Below are 26,490 nucleotides of genomic sequence, written 5' to 3'. Positions count from 1 at the left end.
AACCAATGGATGAGAAGGGATGACCGGACGAGAATATGTACAATACATACACAGACATAAACACACACACATATATATTCACCTATGGTGTTTTCTTTTTCATCGTATCTTCTTTGTTCCACTATGATTAAAGGCCACCTAACCAACGGAGGTTGGGCCCTTCCACGGATTCCATCGACTTTGATCTCATCGGTTGGGCCCGTCCATAGATTCCAGTCCATTCAAGCTGCTGCTTTCTTCTTCTTTTCTAAATTAATTCGTCGAGTCCTTTCGCTTTTATTACTAATAATAAACCATATCATAACAACATTTTTTTAAAAAATAAAAATATAGCATAATCTGTTGGTAGTATGCTATTTCAGAATAGACTTTTAACAGCGACTGGAATGTAAGGCTAACCTATTATACTATAAACCTTAAAAAGTTAGACCAAATTTTTATTATATTTATAAATTCTTTGATATTATGCTATATAACTGTTAAAAGCCAAAATTTTAAACTATGCCATAAATATGGTAGCATAAAAAAATTACAACACACTTTCTAAACTTTCATAATTGAGTAAATAAACTATCAAGTTTATAAAGTTTCAATTCTGCCTCTAATTGTACCGGGACTAACAAATTGTTCTTACAATTTTGATTGGGGGTCATAATATTGAGAGTTGTGTATAGTAGGATGCACAAATGTTTTACTTTTTCTGTTGGTCTGATCTGCTAATTATACTTCATATTATACTTTAAGAATGGAGTATACTCTGGTTGGTATCATATCGGTATCGGTGTGGTGTGAGTACTCCAATAAGTAAGCCCCAGTAATATATCCAGATTTGAGTACGCGTGAGTGTATTCTATATTCATTTAGAAACCACAACAATTTGAATGGATCATTCTAACTAAAGAGATGGAAAGAAATCAGCAGCCTCGGTCATCTATTATTTACGCAACCCGAGGCCAAAAAGAGAAAGAAAAACTATTAACAAATTTGGATTCAAGGAAAACAATGAAAAAACACGCTTTGTGAAAAGGTTTTGACAAATTCTGAAAAATCTAATTAACCATATTATTATTATTAATTGTTCTAAATTTGATAGTTTGGGATCGGCTCCACGGGATTGTTGCAGGTAGCTTTTGACTTCGTTGTTCTCGACGACGACGACGACATTGTCGTGTTCTTGCTACTCCTTTTTTTCTTTGGTTTCTTTGGAAGCTCCAACGATAAGTCGGATGCCGATTGGTAACCTATCGAAATGTCAAATTCTGCCCCATCATCAAACAAAAACACACTAATTTATGTTAAATTTCGTGATTGATTAATGTTAATGATCTCTTTGAAGAGCTAAATAAAATTAATTAATTTCAAAATTACAAACCTTGGGAATGTGTAGACCAATGACTGAGAGCCGTTACTGCGGTTGAACTAGAATCCCTTCGTTCACTCACCTCACCACCTTTAAATTCATTCATCTGTTTTATTTTAATTTTTCAAACATTAGAAGAGCAAATAAATTGAAGAAATAACAAAATTAAAGAGAAATAATAATATATACCCAACTAGGGGCGGAAGCGGATGGAGAAGAATTATCCAATCCGATATGAGCTACATGCTTTACATCGGTCGGATATCCGATTTCCATTTCGCGATCTTTCACCACTACAATCAAAAAGCTATTGAGTTTAGCAATAGAGAGTATGTTTCATAAAATATGAAAGAAAAACGAAATCAAGAAATGTATACCATTACCGAAAATCTGAGTGATATATTTGAAACTTTTGTAGATTCCTTTCATTTTGGAAGCCATGGTTGAGGGAAGATAAATTATTGCATAACCTACTTACAACAAATTGAACTCAAACAATTTGTTATAGGAAATTAATGGGAGAAAGAGAATTAACATTGCTACACTACACCAGTCGTTGTTCATACATCATTTAAATTCAGGATAATAAGTTTTTCTTTTCTTTTCTTTTTTTCTGTCAATGCAACAAACCCCAGATCATTGAGATTAGGAAGGAGGATTAAGGTGAGATCCAAAACGACGACGTAAAGGTATGAGCATGAAATGAGTGGGGGAGGAGGAAATGGATAAGAAAAAAGAGACGATTGAGAATTAAATTAGAAAAAGTAATGAGAAAAGGGTTTGAGCGGTGGAACGAGAGAAAAGCACTGCCATATATCATTTCAAGACATTATGAGAAAAATTTAAAGTCTACATTAAATATCTTCAAATTGCACAAAATCCATCATATAATATATATATAATATGTATATATTCAGACATGGGATTTACAATATAATAATGTTCAAGCTTACTTTTGCCCTCTCAAATGGATCTCAATTTCTGATTAAACAAATTGTAACGATCTCTTTATGTGATTCCTGTTGCTCCTCCCGTCATGTTACAAACATATTTTAATTTTGTTTTTTTCGTGCATACCATATGAATAAATGATTAAAATGAAGGGTTAGTAATCCAGTTTTGTAATGAATGTGGGGAAATGATTTTGTCTGTTATACTGAAAAATCCCACTCATTGCTCTTGGGATTCCCCTGGATAATTGGAAGCACGTCCTAATAATAATAATAATATATATATAAAATGTTGTTTTCCAAAATGAGAAATGATGGCACCCACTTAAGAATTACAGATATTAAGATCCTTTTTTTTAAAAAAAAATAGAATTAGGTTTACAAATCTCAAATGGGGTTTCGTCGGACTTTGTAGGTATATGGGAAGCATGATCTCATTCCCTGTGTTTCCCTTAAACCAATTCTTTTATTTTCTAATTTACATTCTCTTTTATTCATGAATATCACTACACACACAGCTCATAATCTTTATTTATACAAATATTTAAACTTTCAAACTTTATTACAGGTTAGTGTAATTCCTTAATTTTGAAATATGTGTGCTCGATGTAATTTTTAAGTTCCCATTTGTTGATCATTTAATTTGGTTTTCAAAATTAAATCTATAAACTATAATTTCTTTATTAAATTAATTTAGGGTCCTCTTTAGACAAAATGAAAATATAATTATTTACTTTTTGGGTAGAATGCTACATAGTTATCCATACTAGTTTTCATTAACGAGTTGTTATTTATAATTGTATGATGTATATTTTAGTTTTAGTTTTTTGATTTTTGGTTTTTGATTTTGTTGCCTAAAAACTCAACCATTGATCACAAGTGTCGTCTGAGATTGGGTGATTTTGTGGTTGAGATTGAGAGTGTTTTTTTGAGGGGATAAAGCGTAGGGTTTCAAGTGGAGTTGATCATGTAGAGCAAACAGTGTTGTCCACTAGGTTGCTAAGGCGACCCTTTCGTATGGTAATTAAGAAGGTGGTGTATTTTGTTGTCCCCTCCCCCCTTTCTTCTAACTGAGAGGGAGGTGAAAGGGATGTTGACGGGGCTTTTAATTGGTTTTCCTTAGCTGCGAAGAGGTTGATTGATCAATATAGGTTTGATCCTTTTCTTAGAAACAAAAAGCATTGATTGCAATTTCTTTCTTTCTTTCTTTCTTTCTTTCTTTCTTTTTTTTTTTTTGGTATTAAAACAAAACATGTTTTTGACTAAACAAAATGTATTTTTATTTTTTTTGTTATTGACAAATAAAGGTTTGATTTTTTTAATAGTGGGAATGGATATTTGAACTTTCAAAGTATATTTAAGAGCTAATTCATTTATTTGAAATATGGTTATGTAGGCTGATATTCTTCTAATTTATAATGTAATGTTTCTTATTGACAAAACATCAAATTATTTGCTTGGGTGTCCATTTTGATTTTTAGAAAAGGTATATAAAAAAAAAAAAAAAAACTCATAGGAATTAGGCTTTATTGCTTAAGGGTTGTTGTGGAAAATGTGGTTTTCATCGGAGATATAGTTACTAGAACCAACATTTGCTCATGAAGTAGGTCATCGGAAATTAATAGGAGATCCTTCCATATAATTAAATTTATCTTCGTCCATTAATTTAATAGGGTCACTAGATCTTTCTATGATTTAAAATGATATCAAAGTAGGTGATCATCGGATGTGGAACCTTTCTTCGTAAATTTATTTTTATCCATTAATTTAAACTTTTTAATCGATCTATAATTTAACACGTTTTATTTGTTTTTAACATATTGATCTTTTTCTGAATTCATATACACAACCAAATACAAATTTGAAATTTAAAAATCGTAGATTAGAACAAAACCTAATTTTAGTAGTGTAATTATGAAAGGAAAAAAAAACGGAGTCATGAATTATAAGGGTAGAACATAGATATATTCCATTCTTTTAAATTTTATTGCCTAATAAAACAACGATAACAGAACGAGTAGATACCAACCGTTGATCACAAGCGCACACAATCACAGCCCTGGGATAAAACTCGCGCCCGATGGGCCCAGCCATTCACCTCCTTGTATAAGTGAATTCACCGTAAATTTTTGGGCCTCAGATGGGCTCGTAATGACATGATAACCGGCCCACTTAACTCGCTTGCTAACATCAGAGCCCGGCCCAGTATTTGAGTATTCCCCGTAATACAGCGTTTTCAGTGCAAAGTCCCCACTCCATTCGGCCCAGCCCGCTGGTTGAATAAGATCGCCAATTCTCGACTGCATGACGACGGTCCTCGAATACTCCTTCCATGGTCGCCCCAGATATGTCTTAATCGACTTCTTAACCGGCTCCAAGTCGAAGCTTGCCACGATATCGCATTGCTGGATCGAAGTTCCAGTGTTCTGATTTGGGTCGATTCGGCCTTGTGCCGTCACCATGTTGGCTTGGTTGTTCATCGGTCGTCGGGGCTCTATTTTACAGTTCTGTAGAACCACGGCCGCGTTACCGAATATGAAGTCGACGGTGCCGGTGATGGTGGAATCTCGGTAGAATTGGCGGTTGGAATGTGTGTAGAGTGTGTCCTGATAAGCGTCGATACGACACCGGTTTATGACCGATTGATCTGCTCCGACCCGAAGCGCCACGGCTTGGTGCTTTGCCGGCCCCGCGGTGTTTTGGAACCAAATGTCTTGGGCTATAAACCCATCTCCCACCGCAGCTGGATCATCAAATTAAACAAGAAAGTTGTTGATCATAAGTGATAAAAAGATTAGGTGAGAAAGAGAAACCAATGTTTCTGATAGTCTTACCTACAGTTGCAGATTTGAAAGTTGTTGATCCATCAACGACGTTGAGGCTACCGGTTATAATGGTGGAATCCATTCCATCTCCAACGATCATTACATTCTTTTTCTTCTTTCCCACTTCCACATTTTCCTTGTAAGTCCCCTTTTTCACATATATAACAATTCTGTTCTTGCTCTTATCTGGAACTGATTCAACCGCCTCCTGCACCGTCTTGAAATTCCCACTCCCATCCTTCGCCACCACGATATTCGGTTCCATTTCTCTCCCCAAAACCCCCAATAATCTCCGATCTCCTTTCTTCAACCAACTCGGATACCCATTTCCTCTTTTCCCCAACTCTCCCAAATTTTTAATTTCCAATCCCCAAATCGAAACCAACATCCCCAACGAGTTTCTCCCTCTCATAATCAACTCTTCGAGCCCTAAATCCATTGCCGCCGCTCTGGATAATGAACTCTCCACCTCATCCCAGCACGTGACGTGGTTCGTCAGCACGCTACTCAGCCATGTGTGGGAACTTTCGATGTAGCCACTCGTTCTGTTCTTCAGAGCCAAAACAGAGTCCATGATTCGGCCGTTTGAAATCTCCATAAGCTCGATACAATCATCCAAAGCTCCTTCACCGCGAGGGCTGTTGATTCTTTGGCGGAGATCTTTGGCTCTCTCAATTGTGTTGATTACTTTAGGCATGGATTTCTTCAGGAAAGACTGTAAGAAATGTTCCTCGTTCGTGGTTTTGATTATGCTCAAGGGAAATTCTGAGGCGGCCATTTCAATGCAGGATGATGGGTTATAAGCCTTGTGGCATATGTTGTGAAGGAAGGGAAGATCATTTTCATATGGGTTTAATTTGATGAACTTGTTAGTAACGAAAATGGCTGAGCACAAAACTACAGCGAAACAGAGGATTGTGGAAATGGTTTTGGAGCAGGAAGTTTTGGGGGGTTGAAGATGAAGAAGTGGCTGATGGGTAGCCATGAACAATCACCAGTGCTACTAAGTGAAGCTTTAAGTGATGAATTAAGCTTCACCCACTAGAGATTTAAATAGGATAATAATAGAGTAAAGTCCCACGATTGTATTATACTACTGAAATTCAATCAGTGGTTGATAAATGAGCAAAACCACTGTTTTCGACATTTTTTAAGACTTAAAAGAGTCGACTTTTTGAATTTTAACACCGTAATTTGGGCTTAACTTGCTCTCTTAGATAAGAATTAAGTTTTCTTTTAGATGATTTTTTTTATTCGATGAACTTCGATATGGGTGTAATTGAAGGAAAATATTCAGAATAGTGATAAAATGTAATCATTTAGACATTGATACTTTATAGGATTATGGGTTTTGGGGTTCATGATTCAGCAGAACTTTTTCTTTTATTTTTAATTTTGATGATTGTGATCTGACCTACCTAACACATTACCCTCTTTTCCTGTTATTCCAAGCGGAATCAAAGAATTGATTTTTGTGAATTGGTTTGGATTGTCTAAAGAGAAACGTATTGGTAGTCAAAAGAAATAGAGACAAAGGGAAGAGAACGTCAAGAAAGAGATAAAATTGTTGACAGAAATTGGAGTAGGTTTTGAACTTTTAAAACATATAAACAAACTTTACAAAATGTAACATTCCAGGCTCAGGAGTTGAAATGACCTAACAACATCATCTTTACTGTCTTAAAGAACTTATTAGAATGCAACATGAGTCCTTTGCATACTTTCACCCAACATAGAATTTCTCCAAGCTAGGTGTAGACTTCCTATGATGGAGACACCGAAAAAAAAAGTGCATCTTGCTAGTATAGGTTTTAGCTTTTAATTCTTTTGAGTATTTGTTAACCTTACTTTTATGTCTTTATGATCCCTCTAGATGTGATATCGATTTATTCACGTCTCCCTCCTAAATTAGAATATAAGATGTAATATTGGTTCATTCATGTCTCCCTTCTAAATCAGAACGTTACACAAAATGTCTAATATATCAGCTTTTCAATTTGTGTTTATATGTTAGGTCTAATTTATCATTCAGTTAGTAGATACATGTATAACAGTCAGTTGGATTCAACCAACTTTTGAAGGTAGCTTCATTAGTAGACCTATGAGGGGAAGAAAAAATAATTTATGGTGGGGTTGGGCTCATAAACGAAGTAATTGAGAGCTTTAAATGAAAGGAAATAGAAAAACATTAGTAAGAGAAGAGAACAGGAGAAGGGAAAATAACCCATTTAAATAAGTAATCATTACCAGTTTCAATCATGCTAAATAGCAGTTTGACTAATTCGATTTGAATAGTTACTCACAAACACACTCGACATTAAAATTAAATTAAAAGTTCACAACCTTATACACAAAATAAAATTTAATTATGTTTATATAACCGTACATGTTAATTTTTAAAAAAATTCAAATAATCATATTTAATGCAACAATTATTATTCCATAAACATATTAGACATTTTAGAAGTCCAATTGACAATTTTTTTTATTCTAGTTTCAATTTTTTAGAAAGTTTTGGTACTTCAGTTGTAATTTAACCCAGAAAGTAGCGTTTTGAAGCGTATTTTCCAACGACCTGTTGGCATTAAACATACAGCCCAAATGATCAAATGCAGATTCAGCAAAATGTCAAAATCAAAGTTATAGACCTGCAGACTTTCAGAGAAATGTGGAACATACATCTAATAATCAAATACAAAAGGGTGGATCAAATGCAGACTCTACAATGTCATAGTAATGGGCGATTCAGCTCTGTGCCGGAGAGCATAACGAGCTTGCCACGGCCAGGGAGCCACACCCTTTTTACATAAATCATATCAACAACAAAGTAATAGGATTACTGATTAGGATAGAATTAGAAATATTACTAGAGTTAAAGGATGAAAACTAACGACGGTTTTGTTGATTTAGGCTAGTGATATCAAGAGATAGAGAGATATTACGGGTACCTCAAATTACTTGCTACTTTTCCTTCTATATTTTCTCCATCATCAAAGTTCTTACTCCCATCTAAACCAACTATAGGTATACTCAACTCATACAAAAACATAGCAAGTACATCATACATCTAAAATCCATTTAATCAATTCAAGTTTTCTCTCAGATAATAGGAAAACACATCGATTCTTTTTGGATAAAATCTTTCGAGTTTAAGCTCTCATGAGTTCTAGTAATAGAGCATGGTTGAGTTCATGTGAGCAAGTCTCCAGCTTTGGTAGGACAGTAGTTTCAACAAAGGTCATTATCAAACTAAAACAAGGACCATTACTCATCAAACTGATCCTATAAAATTCACTGGGCTAGGAAAAAGCTGTAGATCAATACAAGGTAATGGCTTTCAATTTCACTATATCATACAGATAGGAAATCAGGGAAATATCAGGGAAATTCAAGGAAACAATGTGGCTCATATCGTGCACACTGTCTTTTTGCAAGTAGCCACTGTTACTCTTACTTCACTTCTAAAAAACCCTCTAGAAAAATATGATCTCTCCAAAAAGAAAAAAGAAAAGAAAAGAAAAGAAGAGAAATGAAACTCAGCCAGCAAGAACACCCTCTTACTCTTCTTAGGTTCCATTCTACTCTCAGTTTTACCGTCATTGGCCTAATTGGTACAGAAACTATGAAGCAATAAAATAATCACCAAAACTGCAGATTTGTAAAGACTAGAGGTCGACTATCTAACCATACAACAACCAGTTCTCTGAAATGACCAATATTTAATATCCTGGGTAGCTGTTATGGTCAAAATCCAGTTCTTCAAAGATATTTAAGTTCATAATTTGAGCATTATCCACTGAACATGTCTAGGATGATTTTGAAGAACCGGTAATCTCAAATTTAACAGCATGAAACATAGCACAGCTATAGAATAAAACGATAGAGAAACGATATTTCAATCAATAGCTTGAGCCAAAAAGAATGCAATTTTAATATTAACTGAGTTTGACCAAGCTATTGTTCATTTGAGATTTCAAGAGTATTGTCCCAATGAAGCAAACTCTTCGGCAATAAGGCATAATATACTATACCGAGAAAAAGTAAAGACATACAGGATGCTAATTATAATGTAATGAAAAAACTTCCCATAGACTTTCCAAGTAATGCAAATTGCAATGACGAGAAAAGAGCAAACAATTTAAAACATGAAATTAGTGTCAAATATGGCAGCTTAATTACTGATGTATGAAACCAGGAAGGTATAAAGTATACAAACTTTTATGGGCTGTCCTAGACTCCTAGCATTTGTCCATCAGAATGAGAATAGGAGTGAAAAAAACCTACCAACTATACAAAGTTTCAGAAATGTGAGTTAATTCTACTTGATAATTTGTTAGTTTTTCTAGAAGAGAATGTAATCCTCAGAGTAGGTTAGAAAATGTATATATAGCGTTGTAGCTTTAAACCAGAAAACAATAAGTAAGAGAGAGTTCATTCTATCTCAAACCTGCAATATTGAAGAGTGGAATGCAAATGTATCTAATACTTCAAAAAATAGTTTTCAAGTATAACTGAGCGTCATTCTTAGAGAAGCATCTAATGGCCAAAGTCGTATGGTTAAAACAACAAAATTTAACTTCAACAGCTACCAGTTTCATGGACGAGAAATTCTCACATATAGAGATAGCCGAACAGCAAAGGCACTCTTCCTGAAATCAATTCCAACTTGATGGCCAATATCCATGAATTCCATAACCTGTCTTCCAGTTATCCAAATACACGACTTTCTTCACTGCCCAAAATGACACAAAGAGCGCAATCATCATAGCAACCCGCTGTGTATTCACATTCCTGACTTTGACAAGCACATGAGTCACGAAAGCCAAAAGCAACCCAACAATCGTATACAAGAAACCCACAGCAAACCCCTCTGCACCAAGCTGCATTCCAGAGCCCTGATAGAAGAATACCAGCTTGGAGGGATCGTTCCGGTCGGTCAAAAACATGGGCATTTTCCGAATAATGTTATGCATAGTGCCCGCAACACTGAAAAAGTAGATAAAGATAGCCCCCATCAACCAGACTTTCCGGTCGTTGAGCAATGTCTCACCTGCAATGACCTTTTTCAAAGCAAATGGCGCCGAAATTAACATGGCAATGAAAAGAACGACCAATTGATTCTTGGAAAACATTGGGGGTCGTTGGATCGGACCAACGACAAGCGATGTCTTGGACTCTACAAATTCCGCCATGGATTCAGCCAATCTGGAATAGTCGCTTTGGTCCATTTGATCGGACTTCTTAGGCGTTTGATTGGGGCCAATCAGCCGTACATGGGGGAGAGCATTAACGCCGAAAAGGGAAAAACTAGGTTGGGACTCTTTGAACTCAATCTCGCAGAAGAATAATTTGGAGCGAGATGGAGAAGAGGGATCGGGGTTGTTGGCGATGAAGGAGGAGGAGACGAGGCCAAATTCATGGCGGAGTTCTTTGAGGTGGAGCTCGGACTTGTCGTGAAGCTGTAAGGCGTCAAAGAAAATGAGAAGTGAATAAGGTCTAGGGCTTTTTGGTGTGGTAAGGAAACGGGAGACGGACTGGTCGTCGAGATGAATCACACCGGAAGGGGATCGAGATTGGAGGTCAAGAAGCTCTGCAACTCGATCGGAGTCAGATGAAGATAGAGAATATTGAACGAAGAGAGCGAGAAGGAGAGTTAGGAGGAGAGGATGAGAGAATTTGAGTGTCGCCATTTTGGCTCGAAGCGAGAGATTGGGTTTGTGCAATGGCCAAATTTTGGGTAGACGAACTCGGAATCTATTTGGGAACCACTCTTGACTTTTTCTTTTTTCTTTTATCAAATTAAAATTAAATTTTATTTATCCATTTTGGTGCCATAAATTGAGGCATTTTTCTTTTTACAATGTTTTTTTAGTCATTAATTAATTTAAATTACAACTTTAATTGAGAATTCATAATCGAATTTGATTTGGCTTCTGATCCAAAAAATTATTTTGGATAACAAAAACAAATTTCTTTTTTTTTTATTGAAATTGAAAATATTTTGCTTCCAATTTAAAATTTTAAAATTCAAATAATTATTGATTGTGAATTTGAAAATAGAATAAATTATGTAAGTAGCATTATCTTAAAAAAGGAAAAACAATAATTTATTATTTTAAAATTTTAGTTTATTTTACTTACTTAGTTTAAGAATTTATCAGAAAAAAATTAAAATATTGGAAATTTTTAGAACACAAATGAATAAATTTGAGAATAAAACATTAAACATTAGCGGATAACATAAATAAAAGGGTTATGAATCTAAGATTTGCCATTTCCGACCCTTTTATTTTCCTTTTACAATTTTGACGAAAATCTGGTCCATTCCTCTTCGTTTTCCTTCATAGATTTCTAATTAGGGCTCTGATCACATCCGTTTCTACATTCAATTTCAACATCGTCTAACCAGCAGTTTAGCCATGGTCTGCGAGAAGTGTAAGCCTCTTTCTCTCCTCTTCCTGATTCACTACGAATTTTGACTACAATCGAGTAATTTTGCGATTTGTTCACTGGTTCTTTTGATTTGTTTGTTTCCTTACTGAGTCGTTTGGAGTTGTGGATGCAGGTGAAAAGAAGCTATCGAAGGTGATAGTGCCGGACAAGTGGAAAGAAGGTGCAAGCAACACACAAGAAAGCGGTGGCCGTAAAATTAACGAAAACAAGCTCCTCTCCAAGAAGAAAAGGTCTGTTCTTTTCAATGTTCTCCCTTGTGAATTTACCAATTAAATTGACATTTTTTGTAGTTTCTAGGGTTTTTTTTTATCCTTTACTGATTCATGTAAACATTTACCCAGAAATGTGAATTAGGGTTTAGAATATGAAGTTCATGTACACAATAGAATATGCCCTGGCTTTAATTTAGAGACTTGGTGGATGTTTTGTCTAGGAGTTCATCTTGTGATTGTATAAATTCTGCCGTTCTGGAGATACGAGAGTAATGTCTACTTCTTAAACATGCTAATTGAATGTGATATTGTATCAAATAGATTAACCTACGCATATGACATTATCATTCTTACATAGCGTATGAATGGAATGGCCAATCAATCCTCGATGCCAACTTATCAGTGGATGTTTTGTCATGCATACGCCCGATACTTATAAGTTCTTGATTGAATGAAATTTTGTTTCAAGGTATATGAATCTGATATTTTTCATGCATCCATATGATATGACTAATAGATGTTTTGTGTGAAACTGATCAACCCATTTTTTGTCTGGCTCATTCATCAAATTGCATAGTAAAAACCATCTGATATTCATTAAGTTCATCAGTTGTAAAAGTTTGCAAGTCTATTCATTATTCTGAACGGTATTGCTTGTAGGTGGACTCCTTATGGAAACACCAAGTGCATAATTTGTAAGCAGCAGGTACATCAGGATGGGAAGTATTGTCACACATGTGCTTACAGCAAAGGTATGAATTGCAAATGGAAGTTTATCTTTGTTTTTATATCTACATACGGTTTACTACAACGCAATTATGTGTGAAATTGTTGTGTCACGCTTGGCAGGGGTTTGTGCTATGTGTGGGAAGCAAGTACTTGACACCAAGTTTTACAAACAGAGCAACGTGTAATTAGTAGCCAGAATTGATATTCAACTTGTAACTTTATCATCAGGGGTTAACGACATGTACTTCGATCCTGATGTAATTTTCATCCCGGTATCCATCTATAGTAAATGACTAATAGTTCCTTCAATTTCCTGATCCGACTTGAAGTGTAATTCAACCCAGAATTAACATTTGTTTGTTTAATGAGATTTATGTATTATAAAATTCTACTTTCCTTTCCTTGCTAATGCAGTTATGACCTAATCTTTTACCCGATGTGATTGTTGTTGAGTTCTTTTCTTGAATAAAGATGGATAGTGCCTATGTATCCTTTCTGAATTGACAGATAACTCTTTTCATTGAATCTATGACAATTAGCTATTGTTTAAGAGCTTCTCTGCTCTAGCAAATATAACGGATAAACCAAGAAAAGGTTATATTGTTATATTGTAATTCAACACAAATTCGTGTTGTTATATTGTTAAAAACGGATTCAATACTTCTGGTGGGATTGCTTTGTATATGTTGGTACCTTTCATTTCTACAAAATTTCCTGGTAGTTCTGAGTATAGAAGTTATAGGTTTGTAAATGATCAAGGTCTATCAAAATCAGTGTGTTTAAATTACGCTTCTTCAAAATATCGTAGTATATATATATCTTTCCAAATTTTGTAAGAGGATTAAAGTGGCACAGTAATGACAACATCTTAGCACAACTCAGAGTTAAAATCAACAGACAACATAATATGAAAAGTTAAATCTGTGGTGCTATAGTTGCTTTTGGTGAAAAGAAAGTTTCTTCCATTTTATATCATGGTTCTGCTATACACTAAAAATTTCTCTAAGAAGTTGCTTTTCAGATTTCTGAAGGTAAATCGTTTTACTTAATTTTCTTTTTCATAATGTTTTTGCTCTGTACATCATTCGAATAAGCAAATATTTTAAAATGAAGATAATTGCAAATGTTGCAATATTCAAGACAATTAAGTATAAACCATGATAAACATGTCATGAGAGTGACAGATTTTACTATATTTATAATTTGTAGTTATAAACGAAGATAACAAATGACAAAAGGGCTATTTCGATTGACTATAGAAAAAGTATAGTAAGTTCGTATTTTAAAAACTATTTTTAAAACAAAATATTTAAAAAATCAATTCAAACACATCAAAATTGAGAAAAGGTCTGAATATTGAAATGTTACTGCCACACAATCACTCAGCCATTGAGATCAGATGAACCCATTGAGATCAGATGAACCAAGTAAATACTTTAGTAGTTGAAAGGGATAAAAAAAATACTCTAGATATTGATTGATGTCTAGGCTGAACCAAAAACGTCTTCAACCAAAGAAAACTCAACAATAGGAATAGATATCCTACATTTGCTCAATGATTCAATAGTGAAAACATACAGCCTATCAACTATGACTGATTCAGAGAATCAAGATGGCCACAATCTCTCTTACTTCACAGAACAAAACCACACAACCCCTGTTTTATTTATATTCTGATATATACATACACACATACACACCATCTTACATGCATTTACGTGGATTCTCTACAATATTGGGGTGACCACCAGGATTGGAAGAACACGATTCATCCAACCAAGGAACAAATAACTCCCCAACACAGACCGCGAAATACAAACGTAATAACCGCTAACTAGTCCCCACAAAAATGATTTACTAGTATTTTCTGCCTGAGATGGAGATTAAACAGATTCCTCATTGACTAACTCGTGAGTTATCTGGCTTTCTACTTGAACAAGTTTGAACATTGAAGGGAGCAGTGTACAATTCATCAATTGCACCTAAAAAAAAGAGAGAGAAACCAAATTCCATTACCTCACAGTTTGATATAGAAGAAAGATCTACAGGCCCCCCTATAAAGTTCACATAATATTGTTTGTCCAAAAAAAAAAAAAGAAAAGAAAAGAAATCAATGAAACAGTAAGGAAAATTGTGCACTCAACGTCCGTTTGATCTTTTTACTTGAGCAATGAGATTGCAAAAGCCAATTTCGGAATCCTCGGTTTCTTGCTGAAATCCCACTGCAAATCCATTTTAGTTTTGAATCTAGAGACGGTTTACAACACAATTTCCATACCCAACTTCCCCACAACACTGTTCTTTTTTAAGAGGACAAAGATGGATTATCAAGTGTGGTACAATACCAGTTCAACCCCCTAAATTTAACTTGCAGTTAGAAACGTCTACAAAATTTGAAAAAACATCCTCAGATTGAGGGAACAGAGCTAATATCGAGCAGAAAAGGAGTCGGATCAGAATTCAGCAAAGATGTACAATGCAATTCACCATTACGATGTTCATTTCATTTAGAGAAATAAGCAACATTCACATAAACAAAAACATAAACATTTCGGGAAATCAACTTTATTCAACAGCAATAATAGGCCTACAGGCAGCTGTTTCCAAGTACCAAATCTTCAACACATTAACATTCAGAAATCATTCAAAGACAATCACCAACACCCAACAACATCCACCACCATCTAAAATCCACCACGGAGACGCAGGACAAGGTGAAGGGTGGACTCCTTCTGAATGTTGTAATCAGCGAGAGTCCTCCCATCCTCTAGCTGCTTCCCAGCAAAGATCAACCTCTGCTGATCCGGAGGGATGCCTTCCTTGTCCTGAATTTTAGCTTTCACATTATCGATCGTGTCGGAGCTCTCCACCTCCAAGGTGATGGTCTTTCCGGTCAAGGTCTTAACAAAAATCTGCATTCCACCCCGGAGACGAAGCACCAAATGCAAGGTTGACTCCTTCTGGATGTTGTAGTCAGCCAGAGTCCTTCCATCTTCAAGCTGCTTTCCAGCGAAGATCAACCTCTGCTGGTCTGGTGGGATTCCCTCCTTGTCTTGGATCTTAGCCTTGACGTTGTCGATGGTGTCAGAGCTCTCAACCTCTAGGGTGATGGTCTTTCCGGTCAACGTCTTGACGAAAATCTGCATACCACCACGAAGACGCAACACAAGGTGGAGGGTGGACTCCTTCTGGATGTTGTAATCGGCAAGGGTACGGCCGTCCTCTAATTGCTTACCAGCAAAGATGAGTCTTTGTTGGTCTGGGGGAATTCCCTCCTTGTCCTGGATCTTTGCCTTGACGTTATCGATGGTATCAGAGGATTCGACCTCGAGGGTGATGGTTTTACCCGTCAGGGTCTTAACGAAAATTTGCATACCACCACGAAGACGGAGGACCAAGTGGAGGGTAGACTCCTTCTGGATGTTGTAGTCGGCCAAAGTGCGGCCATCCTCGAGTTGCTTTCCAGCGAAGATAAGACGCTGTTGGTCTGGGGGAATGCCTTCTTTGTCCTGGATCTTGGCCTTCACGTTGTCAATGGTGTCAGACGACTCAACCTCAAGGGTGATGGTCTTTCCGGTCAGGGTCTTCACGAAAATCTGCATGCCACCACGAAGACGGAGGACAAGGTGGAGGGTGGACTCCTTCTGGATGTTGTAGTCGGCCAAGGTACGGCCATCCTCGAGTTGTTTACCGGCGAAGATGAGACGTTGCTGATCCGGGGGAATCCCTTCCTTGTCCTGGATCTTGGCCTTGACGTTGTCGATCGTATCAGACGACTCAACCTCAAGGGTGATTGTCTTACCGGTTAGGGTTTTAACGAAGATTTGCATCTGCCAGATAAGAAAAAGGAAAAAAAAAAAAACAAATAAGAACTCCTTTCTCCAAAATCACAATAGCCCTTAAGTAGGATAAGAAATAAAACCTAAATCGAAACCCTAAAACATCTCAATTCAACAAATACCACATACCATATAACAAAAAGAAACGAATGAAATTAAAAGAACAAAAACCGAAAGAAAAGAAAAAAGCGAAAAAAAGTGAAAGAAAGAAGAAAGATAAAAGGAGGACGAACCTTGGAAGAAATGAATATGACGTATAGAGAGAAGAATAGAGGAAAACTGAATGAAAGGGAAGGAGCCGGAGAGGTGAATTTATAGGTGGATGAGAAGGACAGATTCGTCATTTCGGGTAAAAATATAGTAGGACGAAGGTCCAATGGATTAAAGACACGTGTAATATAGGTGTCAAAGAAATATAGAGAATGGTACAAAAACAAGTTGGAAATAGTGGTGGAGGTAAACGGCCCCTTCATTGGAAGCGATAAGAACGATGCCCAAATTGCAAAGACCACGCAATTTCTTCAATAATTATACAAAATTTTCCAATATTTTAAAAACTTTTTCTTTTTCTTTTTATAAACAAAGCTGGGTAATCTAATAGTAATAGATATTTATTTATTCACACACCGACAAAAATTTAATACATGGAATTTATGTTTATTGATTTCTTACATTCAACTTTAATCATTTAATTCCTTTTCATATTTTTCTCTCTTTTAACTTTCTCTTAAATTCCAAGTATCTATCCACAAAATTCATTTTTACTAATAATTCTACTTAAAATAAAATTCTTTTTAAACTATATTATTAATCTAATTACAAGTTATATTTAATCTAATTAAGTTTGTCTATGTAAAGAAAAAGGTTGTTTGGTTATTTTAAATTAATAGGAGGGTGTTTGAAGAGAAGAAAAGAATAAGGATAGAAAACAACTATAAGTTTCAATAATTAGATTAAATATAATTAAATTAAAAAAGCAGCAAGTGGTGCTTACTTTTTTGAAAACTTATTATATGGTAAAGGCCTTATCTGATGGCAGACCACAGATTTGAATATACAAAGAAGGAGGGACCCATGCCTCAATATCCACAAGTATCGTTTCTTGACGTATTAAACTTTTTGTTAGTTTTATTTAATGTGACATGGGGCTATTATTAAATAGTTGTTGTTGTATTTAGGTCTCCTAGAATTTTTTTTTTTTCTCTCAATGCAATTATGGAAAAATGATAATAGATATGGGAATAATTAAACAATAATTTTATTTTGAGAGGATTGTATAGATAAAGGGTTTGGTTTGGGTTTGCTCAACTGCTACTCTGATCTCTACGTATTTGACAACCTTTTATATACGTAGGTTTCTTCAATTTTAATTTAATTAAGTTGGTTTTACCAGAATATTAAATATGGTGTGTGTATTTTGGAATTATTGATTCTCAATTTGTTTAATTTTGACGATGTGCAGCCCACTATCTCCTTTCCTTCACAATAATTCTATATGCTCTCTCTATCTTTGACGCAAATATTATAGCCAATTAGGTTAAGTTTCTTTAATATCTAGTTAGTTGCATCCGAACACTATCGATATATATTTATGCATCCTATCAAATTGTCAAATGAATGATTTAGTGTACTTTTATAATGAATAATGAGAAGGGATGGGCAAAAAAATGTGTAATGTCAGGATGCACTAAAAATTGTTGCTTATATTTATATTAACTTTTGTTTCATGCAAGGACTTGATACTCTTTATAATATATTCGACAAGAATTGAACTAAAGGGACTTCATGTTCCTCATAATATCCAAAATCTAGGGAAAGAAAATACTTTTGTTCAAATAAGTTATATTCGATTTTATCCTAAAACAACAAGTAAGACGCACAGATATTTAATTTGATCGTATTCATTCAAGATGGAAATCAGATAATCTCAAATGATCAACGAGTGAGTGTTAATTACAAAAACTAGCACTACTTAGCTTTATACAAATTATTGGAATGAACAGTAAGAAGTTCCAATCAATGAAACAAATGAATTAACTTTCATCCCAACTCCCCTCCTGAGTAATTCTTCTCCTTGTTGTTTGTATATGTATAGCCCTAGCTACGTTTTTAGCTTTGAATCTCTCTCCCACCAATTTCTATCCAACTAAAACCTATAACTTACTCTCTTTCTAGGGTTTCTGCATGCTGTAACAAAATTATTCAAAATTCATCAACATATATAAGTTAACAACGTAGACTCCACATGCATCAACCTTGACAAACAATAACATAGTTATCAATTCGTGTGTGTTATTTACAAAATAATTTTGATTGTCCCGAAAAAACCCTTAAAAGAAAAGAAAAATTAAAGAAGGGTCCGTGGTACCTAATGAATGAATGAAAGAATGAAATTAAGAATCAAGATCCACCAGTAATAGTGCCATTGAAGATCTCAATGGTATCGCCATGAGCAACACCATGCCATCGAAACGAACGGTCTTCATCCATAACATCACGATCATAAATAAAAAAGAAACCCTCAGGAGGCAAATGAAATTGCATTCTCTGTTGAAGCTTTTCCAACTCTTTCTTCAATTCACCCACGTTGTCTGTTGGGTTAACTTCCATTGGTATTTTTGAACTCCCACATTTAGGTTTCACCATCACTTTCAATTTATTACTGTTTTTTGTAGATGTGGTTCCCGATGGCGGATGATGATGAGAAGAAGGATCTGGAATCATATTGTGCTGTTTCATTATCAGCCGTCCGATTTGGGATTGGGCAGATAATTCGGAATTAGCGACAACAAGCTGAATCCGGGAGTGTTGCAAGATTTCACAGAATTCGACGTCACGGTCGTCTTGTAGAATGCGGCCATTGAAGATTAGGGTTTGTTTGGGAATAGGAATACCATGGTATTTCTCAATCTTTTCTTTGATTTCTAACACAGTGTCGAAGTAGCCAACTTCAATGCCGAATGTATCTCCTTGCTCTGGAACTAATATCACGTCCATGGAGAAACAAAAAAAATATACTATTTTGTTTCTTAGTTTCGAAGCGAAGCACTGTTTAATTGAACGAATGAATGTAGACAGAAGTGGCGAAGATGGTTGAAGAAAAGAATGGGATTTTATAACTGTGTTATCCGTTATTTTTGTTCCCACTCACACTTACTTCTAACTTTCTATTTCTCTTTTTAGTAAAACCCTAAACTCTTTTTTCTTCTAATATATATTTTTTATTTTAAGAACTTTTTTTTTCCTCTCTTTCCTTTTCTTTGTCTCTTTAGGGTTGAGATACCTTTTTTAATCGTTTAATAATACTATCAACCTCCCGCTTAGAATTTGATATAAATATATTGCAAAGACTAATTTACTAATCATTAAGGTTTAACAGTTACCATATCAAAGATTTTAGTTAACACTATTCTTATCTCCTTAATTTAGGAGCGCTAGGTAGAAACAATCCTAAATTATTTTGGATTTTACGAGCATTGTGTACTTCAACAAATCTAATAAGACACGTCTAACTTGGATCGAGTAAAATCTTTGAGACTATATTTCCATTTAAATCATTAGCCGATCCTATAATAATTTTTTTAAAAAAGGACCATGAATTAATTAAACTAGAAGTAATTAATCGGAACCAAATGAACCAATTTTGAGAGATTAATTCAAGTTATAGGTGTGTGTGTGAATCAATCTTTGATGATTACTTCGTTACGAACAGTCGATCTTGTTTTGTAGCTAAATCATAAAATTTCGTAAGATCTCCAAAAATTGAGTCTAATACATTACAAGTTAAATTAACATTAAAGTTTATAAATACTAACTTTTCTCAAATACATACAATTAATTTTTAAGCTAAAAATAAATATGTTATGATTTGAATTCATTTTTGTTTGCTTAAAAACAAATATTATTATGATTTGAATTCATTTGTGTTTTTCAGTCATGTTCAAAATAGGTAGACAAGCAATAGAATGATACAGCCCAAGAAAAACAGTAAATGCGAAAAGTATATTGATTATTAAATAACTTCAATTTCAGGTCATAAAAAATTCTGACGAACCACATTGTCAAAAGGAAATGAAAAAGAACCTCTAATTTGTATTAATGCTGATTCTCAATAATGTAGTCCTTTTACATCTTCGATCCATGGAAAGAAAATAAATGAAACTTCAATTCTTGAATCACGCCATCATCTCGCCTAGAGTTTTAAATACTCAAAAAATTTACATCTGCCAAACAAATAAATAATGATATTATGTCTACTTAACTTGGTACAGACCAATTAAAAGAGTGCCCCATTTGATTAAAACCCCATTAATGAGATTACTTGTCATATTTCCATGGCTAATTTGATTGATGTGATTTACGTGGTGCTTTCGCATCAATCTGCATTTGCATTACACATGTTTATCTAGTTCAACATGAAGGTCATGATTCAAATTTATGAAATTTTTGTTGATAGCAAAATATCCCATACTACTGCATTCTTAGATACTCCTAACAAATTAAACAAAATATTCTTTAATATGAAGAATAGCTCAATGAAAAAGAACCTCTACATGAACCCTAAGTTAATTAAATAATTACTTGGAGGGGAAAGAGGATATATATCAAGAACCCTAGGAAGCATAAAGCTAAACTTGACGTGGCCAAACCGCACCATGGACATCTTTTTGGGTATACCGACGGTCCCAAGACCAGGGTACATCTGTATGAGATTAAAACAAGTCATTATACGTAATTAAAGAAAGTGACTTTACCACCATGAAGGAATGAGCGTTGCCTGACCTTGAGGGCCATATGGCTGAGGAGGGAGTTCATAAGGTATAGGCAATTGAATTACTTCAGACAATGATTCTCTTTTCTTGTTTTCTTGCCAAGCCAATGTCACCAATTCGGTTTTTCCTTCCAAGTTTTCTGATGGTCTTGAGACTCTTGACTTGTTCTGAAGTTATTGAGAGAGAGAAAAAAAAAAGAAGAAAAGAAAATAGAATGGTTCATTCTTCCCTTGTGAAGAATTTGTCATATATTTCAAAAATTCATTCAAGGACCGATTGAAGGAATTACCTGTGCTGAACCGCCATTCTTGGTACAGGAAAAACTGCAATCATCCCTTTTTTGAGGAAGAAAGAGCACCCCAAGCTGATTTTTTTTAAGACAAATATTTCATCGTCCAAAAATGATAATCAGAAGATCAGTGGATTCATGGGATTATTTCAGTAATCACGGATGGATTTTTGATGAATTAACACACTGTAGAGTCAACTGCGCAGACCCATCCTCTTAAAAGAAACGATGATAAATAAATCTAGATATGTGCAACCAGACCGAACCATCACATTCTGACGTACTTACCTCGTAGGAACGAATCATTAGCTGAGAATTGTTCTTCTGAAGTGCTCCCCAGGCAGCTTGGCTGAGGTTAGATGACGTGAGCACTAACCAACTGTCAACAACAAACTGTTTTAACTCTCATGACTTCACATTTACTCCAAAATTCCCCTTAAAATGAAGAAGTAAATAGAAGTAAACCAATTGGTTTGGAATGAAGTCTTACGCAAGTTTTTGACCATTATAACGAGCAAATGTCTTTATGTGTGGCATTGCATGACTGCAGCACAGAAAAGCACGAATACAAAGATCAAATTCTCATAGCGCAAGGAAGAAACTTTTTTGAGACAAGAAGATAACTTTGGGAGGAATTGGTTTCTTTCAGTTAGTATTCATTAAATATCATGAGTAAATGCTTTGAAAAAGAAGCTAAAGCACCAGAAATATTTTTGTTGAAATAATATTAAAAAATTGCGATATGTGAGTTTTTATATAGTTATAATATACATAAAGAAAGATATGCTAACCATCGGCCACTATGGTATGATTTCCATTTTGCCCAATACTTCCTCAAAAATCCCTTCTCCACATTCTTTAATGGACTTGGAATGGCATTTCCAGCAGCATAACCCTATCAAAAAGGAAAAGAAGTAGTTTGAGCAGAGAGTAAACTGAACACTATGCCACATTAGTCATCGAAGTCAGCTCAAGAATTCAGAGGAAATATACAAATTTATTACTTTCTGGTCAGGTCTGGGAAAAAAAAAAACAAAAAAAAATGCAGTTTGTATCTTTACGCTGGAATTAATAGATAAGGAGCCGTCAGTCTATAAGCAGGGAAATCCAACTCTAAAACTGCAGAATAAATTTACTTTTATTCTAGAAGGGGCATAGCTTTTATGACGACTGTTGGATTGTCATGGATCTCCTCTAGAGAGAATTATTTAATAGGACCTCCAACAAATATGACCTCTTCATTATCTTTTTGCATAGAGTCAGATTCTAATGATAGCCATACTTGGTTTGTTGAGTCTTCAGATGAGCTCTCTTATAGGGCAACGCTATTTGCACAGGATTAGCGGACAAAATATCCTCAATTTCAACTGCTCTTCTATAAGTCTCTTTTATCTTGTGCTTGCTCACTTTTCTTATTCACCATTCCTTTTCTTTTTACCAAGCTCTAAAAGATTTAGAAGTCCAATGAATGTTAAAATCCAATAATGAACGTTCATTGTAGAGGAAGAGTTTTTGGGGATTGGAAACCAAATCCAACAAAGAACGTCTGAATGGCATCCACTAGGTACTAGTGTCACAGTTCAAATGATAACAAAGGGGATGGCAGAAGACAGACAGAAAAAATCATAGAAAGGTTTCAAATAATACCCTACTCAGTACTCAGTAGTACCTCCAGAGAGCACCTGACATCTTCCACAGTAGGCCAGACTATTAGTGGTTCCCCAAGACCTAGTGGCGTTTTATCAGGTGCGGAACCTGATGACAGTGATGCTGCAAACTCGGCCATCCATTTCTCATTCAATGATCCAAGGGAAGAGAACTAGAACATGGCACAAAAGAGGCAGGTGAACATAAGAATTATTTATCATCCTTTCAAATAAAGTCAAAGACATGCAAGATCAACGGAGGCCACATAGCACAAGAACTATGGTTTTGCACAAAATAGAACGTACCACCAAAGTGCCCTTGGTCCATAAACAAAAACTCATTACAATTAGCCACAGAAGTGACTGTACCTGGTAAACAAGAGGAGATCTCTGAAACTCTTTATCAAAAACACATTCCTGGAGAACGGAACGTAGTTTCATATGGCCCCACTTCTTTAAATAGCGACCCATGTGATATCCAGGCACAGAAGCAATCAATCTAACCTGAAATCAAGCACACTCCAAATCTGATACCTTAGTCATAAATATATGAAAAAACATCAACAAGATGATACTAGACATTGAAGACTACAAACTTAGGCAATTGAAAAAGTACCGCTGCTTTACTATAATCAAACTTTCTGAAAAAAGATGGATTGATATTGAAGTTTCCATGAGCTGGAAAACTAGCAGGAAATTCTGGCCACTGCAAACAGTTAGGAGGAAAAGGAATAAGCATTCTCATTTTCAGTAGGAATGATATGCTGAAAATCCATCCTACAACAATTAAGCTTATCTCAACGGTAGTAAGCACACGTCCTATTGTTTTCATGTTTTTTTCTTAACAAGTAAATGTGTACCTTCAAAGCACTAAGATATTCAACCAAGTCATCTTCAAATGCACATCCTCTTGTAGAGGAATTCTGATCTTTCCAGGGGAAATCTTGCATCCATAAACCTTGACTTTTGTTGTTCCAATCAACATAGATTAAATTTGCAGTGTGTACAACCATTCTTATTCCTCGAGGATAGACAAGAAATATTGCTTTCGAATGGTGAGTCCCAAAAGATATGGGTAGTGGTGGTTTATGCAAAATCCAATTAGCAGGCTTCTTCCTCTATGATTCATATAAACCCACGGTTAAATTCGGCCAACATAAATGTAAATTTAGTTTCAATTCAGACGCTCTACCTTCATGTTATCCAGTGTTCCATCACCCTCGCCATGAATAACCAGCACCTGAGGAACTTTTGCAAGAGCAGGACATGCTGCAGGTGCACCAATATAAAAGGAGGAACGCAAATACATGATGAAAAAACTTTTGGTCTGGACATAACCAAATGAATCACAACAAAGTCACGTAACTCTTGTCTGACTTAAAATTAAATGCTTGTAGAACCAGAGTAGATAACGAAAAAACTACCGTTTAAGAAAAATAAATAAATAAATAATGACAAGAAGAGTCAGAAACTGTATGTATAATGAACGACTGAATGCAATAGAAACATGAATATCATATCAGCCTAGCTAGTAAACGGTTTATGCATATATTACTTAAATTACACTGAAACAACTCCAATGAACCAAGAGGAAGTGGATGAATATGAAACAACTACATATTGTAAAAAAGTTTCACGTGCAGTTGAACTCACCAGGTATTAACCAATCAATATCCACCATGTAATTTGACAGGACAGCAAAGAGAATGTCTCCCTGAGAAATAAAAACAAAATTTCCAATGCCATATAAAATTACATGTGTTAAAATCCTAACAGTTCAAATATATCTTGAAGAACCCCACCAGATATAGAACAAAACAAGGTCACAACGGGAAATAACAAAACAGAGTACATGCAACTAAACAAAATTTATCAATCAATTCAATACTCGGTAGTTGGTAGCTGCCGTTCGTGAAAATGGAAGATTAACTAGCATGTCTCCTTTTACCTGTATAATATCAGTAATCCTCACACATGATGTATTAGCCCATGGAGGCAGACCTTTAACACTCAAAAGTCTGAAAGTCATAGGCAATCTATCGTCGGGAATGTGAAAATTGCGAATAGCTTCCACACTGTTATCGTCCTTAGACTGCGAGAATCCAGATTGCGGATTCTCCAAAGGGCTTCCCATTTCAGCCCTCTGCACAAGTGTACAATAACACCAAATACAGAAAAGAACAATCTTCAATTCCAACAACCAAAATTGAAAATTCCACAATGTGACTGAACATTACAAAACAAAGAAGCAAGAATTAACAACTTCTTGACTAAACCTTAGCCACTCTCTCAGAAATTTTATCTTCCACCACTTGTCGAACTCTCTTCTGTCCCAAATCCTCCGAGCCGGGCCTTGAATTGAAACAGTGTGATGCATACTTGAAAGGATAATGGCCTGGGATCAACTCTATAACATCCCCGTCCCGAATTATCACACTTTCACGAGGACCAAGTTTCTTTCTACCATCACCAGAATTAATAACAACTGGATTCGTGCCTTCCTACAATTAAAACAAATAAACCTTCATGCGATTACTCCACATGCAAACCTATATCAAGTTACATCAAAAAACTTCGGTAACAGGTGAGAGAAGGCGTAAGCTACCACAAGTAGTTTAGCAGAACCATCAGTGGAGGTGGTAAGAGTGATGTGCTTGCGGCTGATCCTCTTGTCAGAAACGAGAACGTTGCAACGGCCGATGTAATTTGGGCCCTCAGAGAGACGTATTTTTAGCCCCGAACTGTCTACCTCCAGACTTTTATCAAGCGGAACCAAATACCCAACCTTCTTCCCGCAGGAGAACACAGAAAAGTAATAAGAGAAAACAAATAAGCCAAAATATGAGTAAGAGTAAATAAGCCCACTGTGAGCTGAAAAGTCAGGACCTGGAGGCGAGCCATTTCTGAGCAGAGAAGCGGTTGTAGAGTGAGAGGAGAAGGGCTTGATGAAGACAAATGGAGAAATTAGCTGACGTTGGCGATACTTTAGGGAGAGAAGCTTGCAAAATCCGTTGGAATGACGATGAATATGGTGGCTTTACGGCGAGGAAAGCCGATGAACGACGGAGTTCGTTGCTGTTGTTGGCGGTACAGAAGCGGCGGGGAGGGAATGAACACATGCCACGGTGGCCAGACTCTGATGAAACGCACCGTATTGGGCCCGGCTCTCCTCTCCCCCAGATCCTGTTTTACTCTCTCTCTCTTTTTTTTCTTTTTCAAAAAGTATTTTGCTTTCGTTATAATTTATTTTCCCTTTAAATTAATTCAGTATTATTTTTGTATGGTTTCTTACGCATAATTTTAATTAAATTCCTATAATAATTTAAGATTAAACCTTTTCAAGTGGCTGCTACTCACTTTGGAAGTTTCAATTCAGTTGGTATGTATCAAATATATTAATAATTATATTATACAA

General features: G+C 35.4%; 7 protein-coding genes across 9 annotated transcripts; 1 reads left to right on the top strand and 6 right to left on the bottom strand.

Moving 5' to 3' along the window:
* Positions 1–534: 534 nt before the first annotated feature.
* LOC103484596 (CRIB domain-containing protein RIC10-like) lies at positions 535–2,133 on the bottom strand. Of its 2 annotated transcripts, none has more exons than XM_008441744.3 (4): positions 1,738–2,133; positions 1,550–1,653; positions 1,373–1,466; positions 535–1,259 (listed from the first exon to the last, which is right to left on the bottom strand). In XM_008441744.3, exons 1-4 carry the CDS (start codon positions 1,799–1,801, stop codon positions 1,081–1,083), a joined length of 441 nt encoding a protein of 146 aa, XP_008439966.1. In that variant the 5' UTR covers positions 1,802–2,133; the 3' UTR covers positions 535–1,080. The 2 variants fall into 2 exon arrangements, with proteins under 2 accessions (XP_008439966.1, XP_008439967.1); XM_008441745.3 differs by having other exon boundaries at positions 1,744–2,129.
* A 2,120-nt stretch (positions 2,134–4,253) lies between these two features.
* Positions 4,254–9,394, bottom strand: LOC103484595 (pectinesterase). The gene is made up of 2 exons (XM_008441743.3): positions 5,145–9,394; positions 4,254–5,053 (listed from the first exon to the last, which is right to left on the bottom strand). The coding sequence occupies exons 1-2, from the start codon at positions 6,118–6,120 to the stop codon at positions 4,362–4,364; spliced, it is 1,668 nt and encodes a 555-aa protein (XP_008439965.1). The 5' UTR covers positions 6,121–9,394; the 3' UTR covers positions 4,254–4,361.
* Positions 9,395–9,590: 196 nt separating this feature from the next.
* On the bottom strand, positions 9,591–10,937 carry LOC103484594 (probable dolichyl-diphosphooligosaccharide--protein glycosyltransferase subunit 3B). The gene has a single exon (XM_008441741.3). It carries the CDS (start codon positions 10,823–10,825, stop codon positions 9,791–9,793), a length of 1,035 nt encoding a protein of 344 aa, XP_008439963.3. The 5' UTR covers positions 10,826–10,937; the 3' UTR covers positions 9,591–9,790.
* A 212-nt stretch (positions 10,938–11,149) lies between these two features.
* On the top strand, positions 11,150–12,966 carry LOC103484593 (uncharacterized). The gene is made up of 4 exons (XM_008441740.3): positions 11,150–11,570; positions 11,701–11,818; positions 12,461–12,552; positions 12,650–12,966. The coding sequence occupies exons 1-4, from the start codon at positions 11,555–11,557 to the stop codon at positions 12,712–12,714; spliced, it is 291 nt and encodes a 96-aa protein (XP_008439962.1). The 5' UTR covers positions 11,150–11,554; the 3' UTR covers positions 12,715–12,966.
* A 2,035-nt stretch (positions 12,967–15,001) lies between these two features.
* On the bottom strand, positions 15,002–16,903 carry LOC103484592 (polyubiquitin-like). Its single transcript, XM_051088641.1, has 2 exons — positions 16,602–16,903; positions 15,002–16,359 (listed from the first exon to the last, which is right to left on the bottom strand). Exons 1-2 carry the CDS (start codon positions 16,839–16,841, stop codon positions 15,214–15,216), a joined length of 1,386 nt encoding a protein of 461 aa, XP_050944598.1. The 5' UTR covers positions 16,842–16,903; the 3' UTR covers positions 15,002–15,213.
* Positions 16,904–18,640: 1,737 nt separating this feature from the next.
* Positions 18,641–19,682, bottom strand: LOC103484590 (ubiquitin domain-containing protein 7SL RNA1-like). The gene has a single exon (XM_008441738.3). It carries the CDS (start codon positions 19,363–19,365, stop codon positions 18,769–18,771), a length of 597 nt encoding a protein of 198 aa, XP_008439960.1. The 5' UTR covers positions 19,366–19,682; the 3' UTR covers positions 18,641–18,768.
* An 893-nt stretch (positions 19,683–20,575) lies between these two features.
* On the bottom strand, positions 20,576–26,308 carry LOC103484589 (tyrosyl-DNA phosphodiesterase 1). 2 transcript variants are annotated; one of them, XM_008441737.3, is made up of 16 exons: positions 25,962–26,308; positions 25,681–25,860; positions 25,352–25,576; positions 25,024–25,218; positions 24,729–24,789; positions 24,268–24,344; positions 23,936–24,193; positions 23,692–23,781; positions 23,445–23,579; positions 23,099–23,248; positions 22,221–22,324; positions 21,920–21,973; positions 21,718–21,808; positions 21,430–21,504; positions 21,123–21,307; positions 20,576–20,591 (listed from the first exon to the last, which is right to left on the bottom strand). In XM_008441737.3, coding segments are annotated over exons 1-16 (1,896 nt in total). In that variant the 5' UTR covers positions 25,977–26,308; the 3' UTR covers positions 20,576–20,590. The 2 variants fall into 2 exon arrangements, with proteins under 2 accessions (XP_008439959.1, XP_008439958.1); XM_008441736.3 differs by lacking the exon at positions 20,576–20,591 and adding an exon at positions 20,769–21,070 and having other exon boundaries at positions 21,151–21,307; positions 25,962–26,306.
* Between the last annotated feature and the right edge of the window lie 182 nt (positions 26,309–26,490).

This window comes from Cucumis melo, chromosome 8 (genome assembly GCF_025177605.1).
Source record: "Cucumis melo cultivar AY chromosome 8, USDA_Cmelo_AY_1.0, whole genome shotgun sequence".
NCBI classification, from domain to species: domain Eukaryota; kingdom Viridiplantae; phylum Streptophyta; class Magnoliopsida; order Cucurbitales; family Cucurbitaceae; genus Cucumis; species Cucumis melo.
Note: the sequence above shows the minus strand (reverse complement) of the source record. Positions and strands in the feature narration are given on the sequence as shown.

What these genes read in the sequence shown, in the direction of transcription:
- LOC103484589 (XM_008441736.3), bottom strand. An exon ending in TTTCTGAGAGAGTGGCTAAG is followed by an intron (nt 25,219 to 25,351) that starts GTTTAGTCAAGA and finishes ACACTTGTGCAG; the next exon opens with AGGGCTGAAATGGGAAGCCC. An exon ending in GGATTACTGATATTATACAG is followed by an intron (nt 24,790 to 25,023) that starts GTAAAAGGAGAC and finishes TTTATTTCTCAG; the next exon opens with GGAGACATTCTCTTTGCTGT.
- LOC103484596 (XM_008441744.3), bottom strand. Translation starts at nt 1,801, where the DNA reads ATGGCTTCCAAAATGAAAGGAATCTACAAAAGTTTCAAATATATCACT. An exon ending in CCGCTTCCGCCCCTAGTTGG is followed by an intron (nt 1,467 to 1,549) that starts GTATATATTATT and finishes AAAATAAAACAG; the next exon opens with ATGAATGAATTTAAAGGTGG. An exon ending in TTGGTCTACACATTCCCAAG is followed by an intron (nt 1,260 to 1,372) that starts GTTTGTAATTTT and finishes ATGATGGGGCAG; the next exon opens with AATTTGACATTTCGATAGGT.
- LOC103484590 (XM_008441738.3), bottom strand. Translation starts at nt 19,365, where the DNA reads ATGGACGTGATATTAGTTCCAGAGCAAGGAGATACATTCGGCATTGAA.
- LOC103484594 (XM_008441741.3), bottom strand. Translation starts at nt 10,825, where the DNA reads ATGGCGACACTCAAATTCTCTCATCCTCTCCTCCTAACTCTCCTTCTC.
- LOC103484595 (XM_008441743.3), bottom strand. Translation starts at nt 6,120, where the DNA reads ATGGCTACCCATCAGCCACTTCTTCATCTTCAACCCCCCAAAACTTCC. An exon ending in TTTCAAATCTGCAACTGTAG is followed by an intron (nt 5,054 to 5,144) that starts GTAAGACTATCA and finishes TTGATGATCCAG; the next exon opens with CTGCGGTGGGAGATGGGTTT.
- LOC103484592 (XM_051088641.1), bottom strand. Translation starts at nt 16,841, where the DNA reads ATGAAGGGGCCGTTTACCTCCACCACTATTTCCAACTTGTTTTTGTAC. An exon ending in TCATATTCATTTCTTCCAAG is followed by an intron (nt 16,360 to 16,601) that starts GTTCGTCCTCCT and finishes CTTATCTGGCAG; the next exon opens with ATGCAAATCTTCGTTAAAAC.
- LOC103484593 (XM_008441740.3), top strand. An exon ending in CTCCTCTCCAAGAAGAAAAG is followed by an intron (nt 11,819 to 12,460) that starts GTCTGTTCTTTT and finishes TATTGCTTGTAG; the next exon opens with GTGGACTCCTTATGGAAACA. An exon ending in CACATGTGCTTACAGCAAAG is followed by an intron (nt 12,553 to 12,649) that starts GTATGAATTGCA and finishes CACGCTTGGCAG; the next exon opens with GGGTTTGTGCTATGTGTGGG.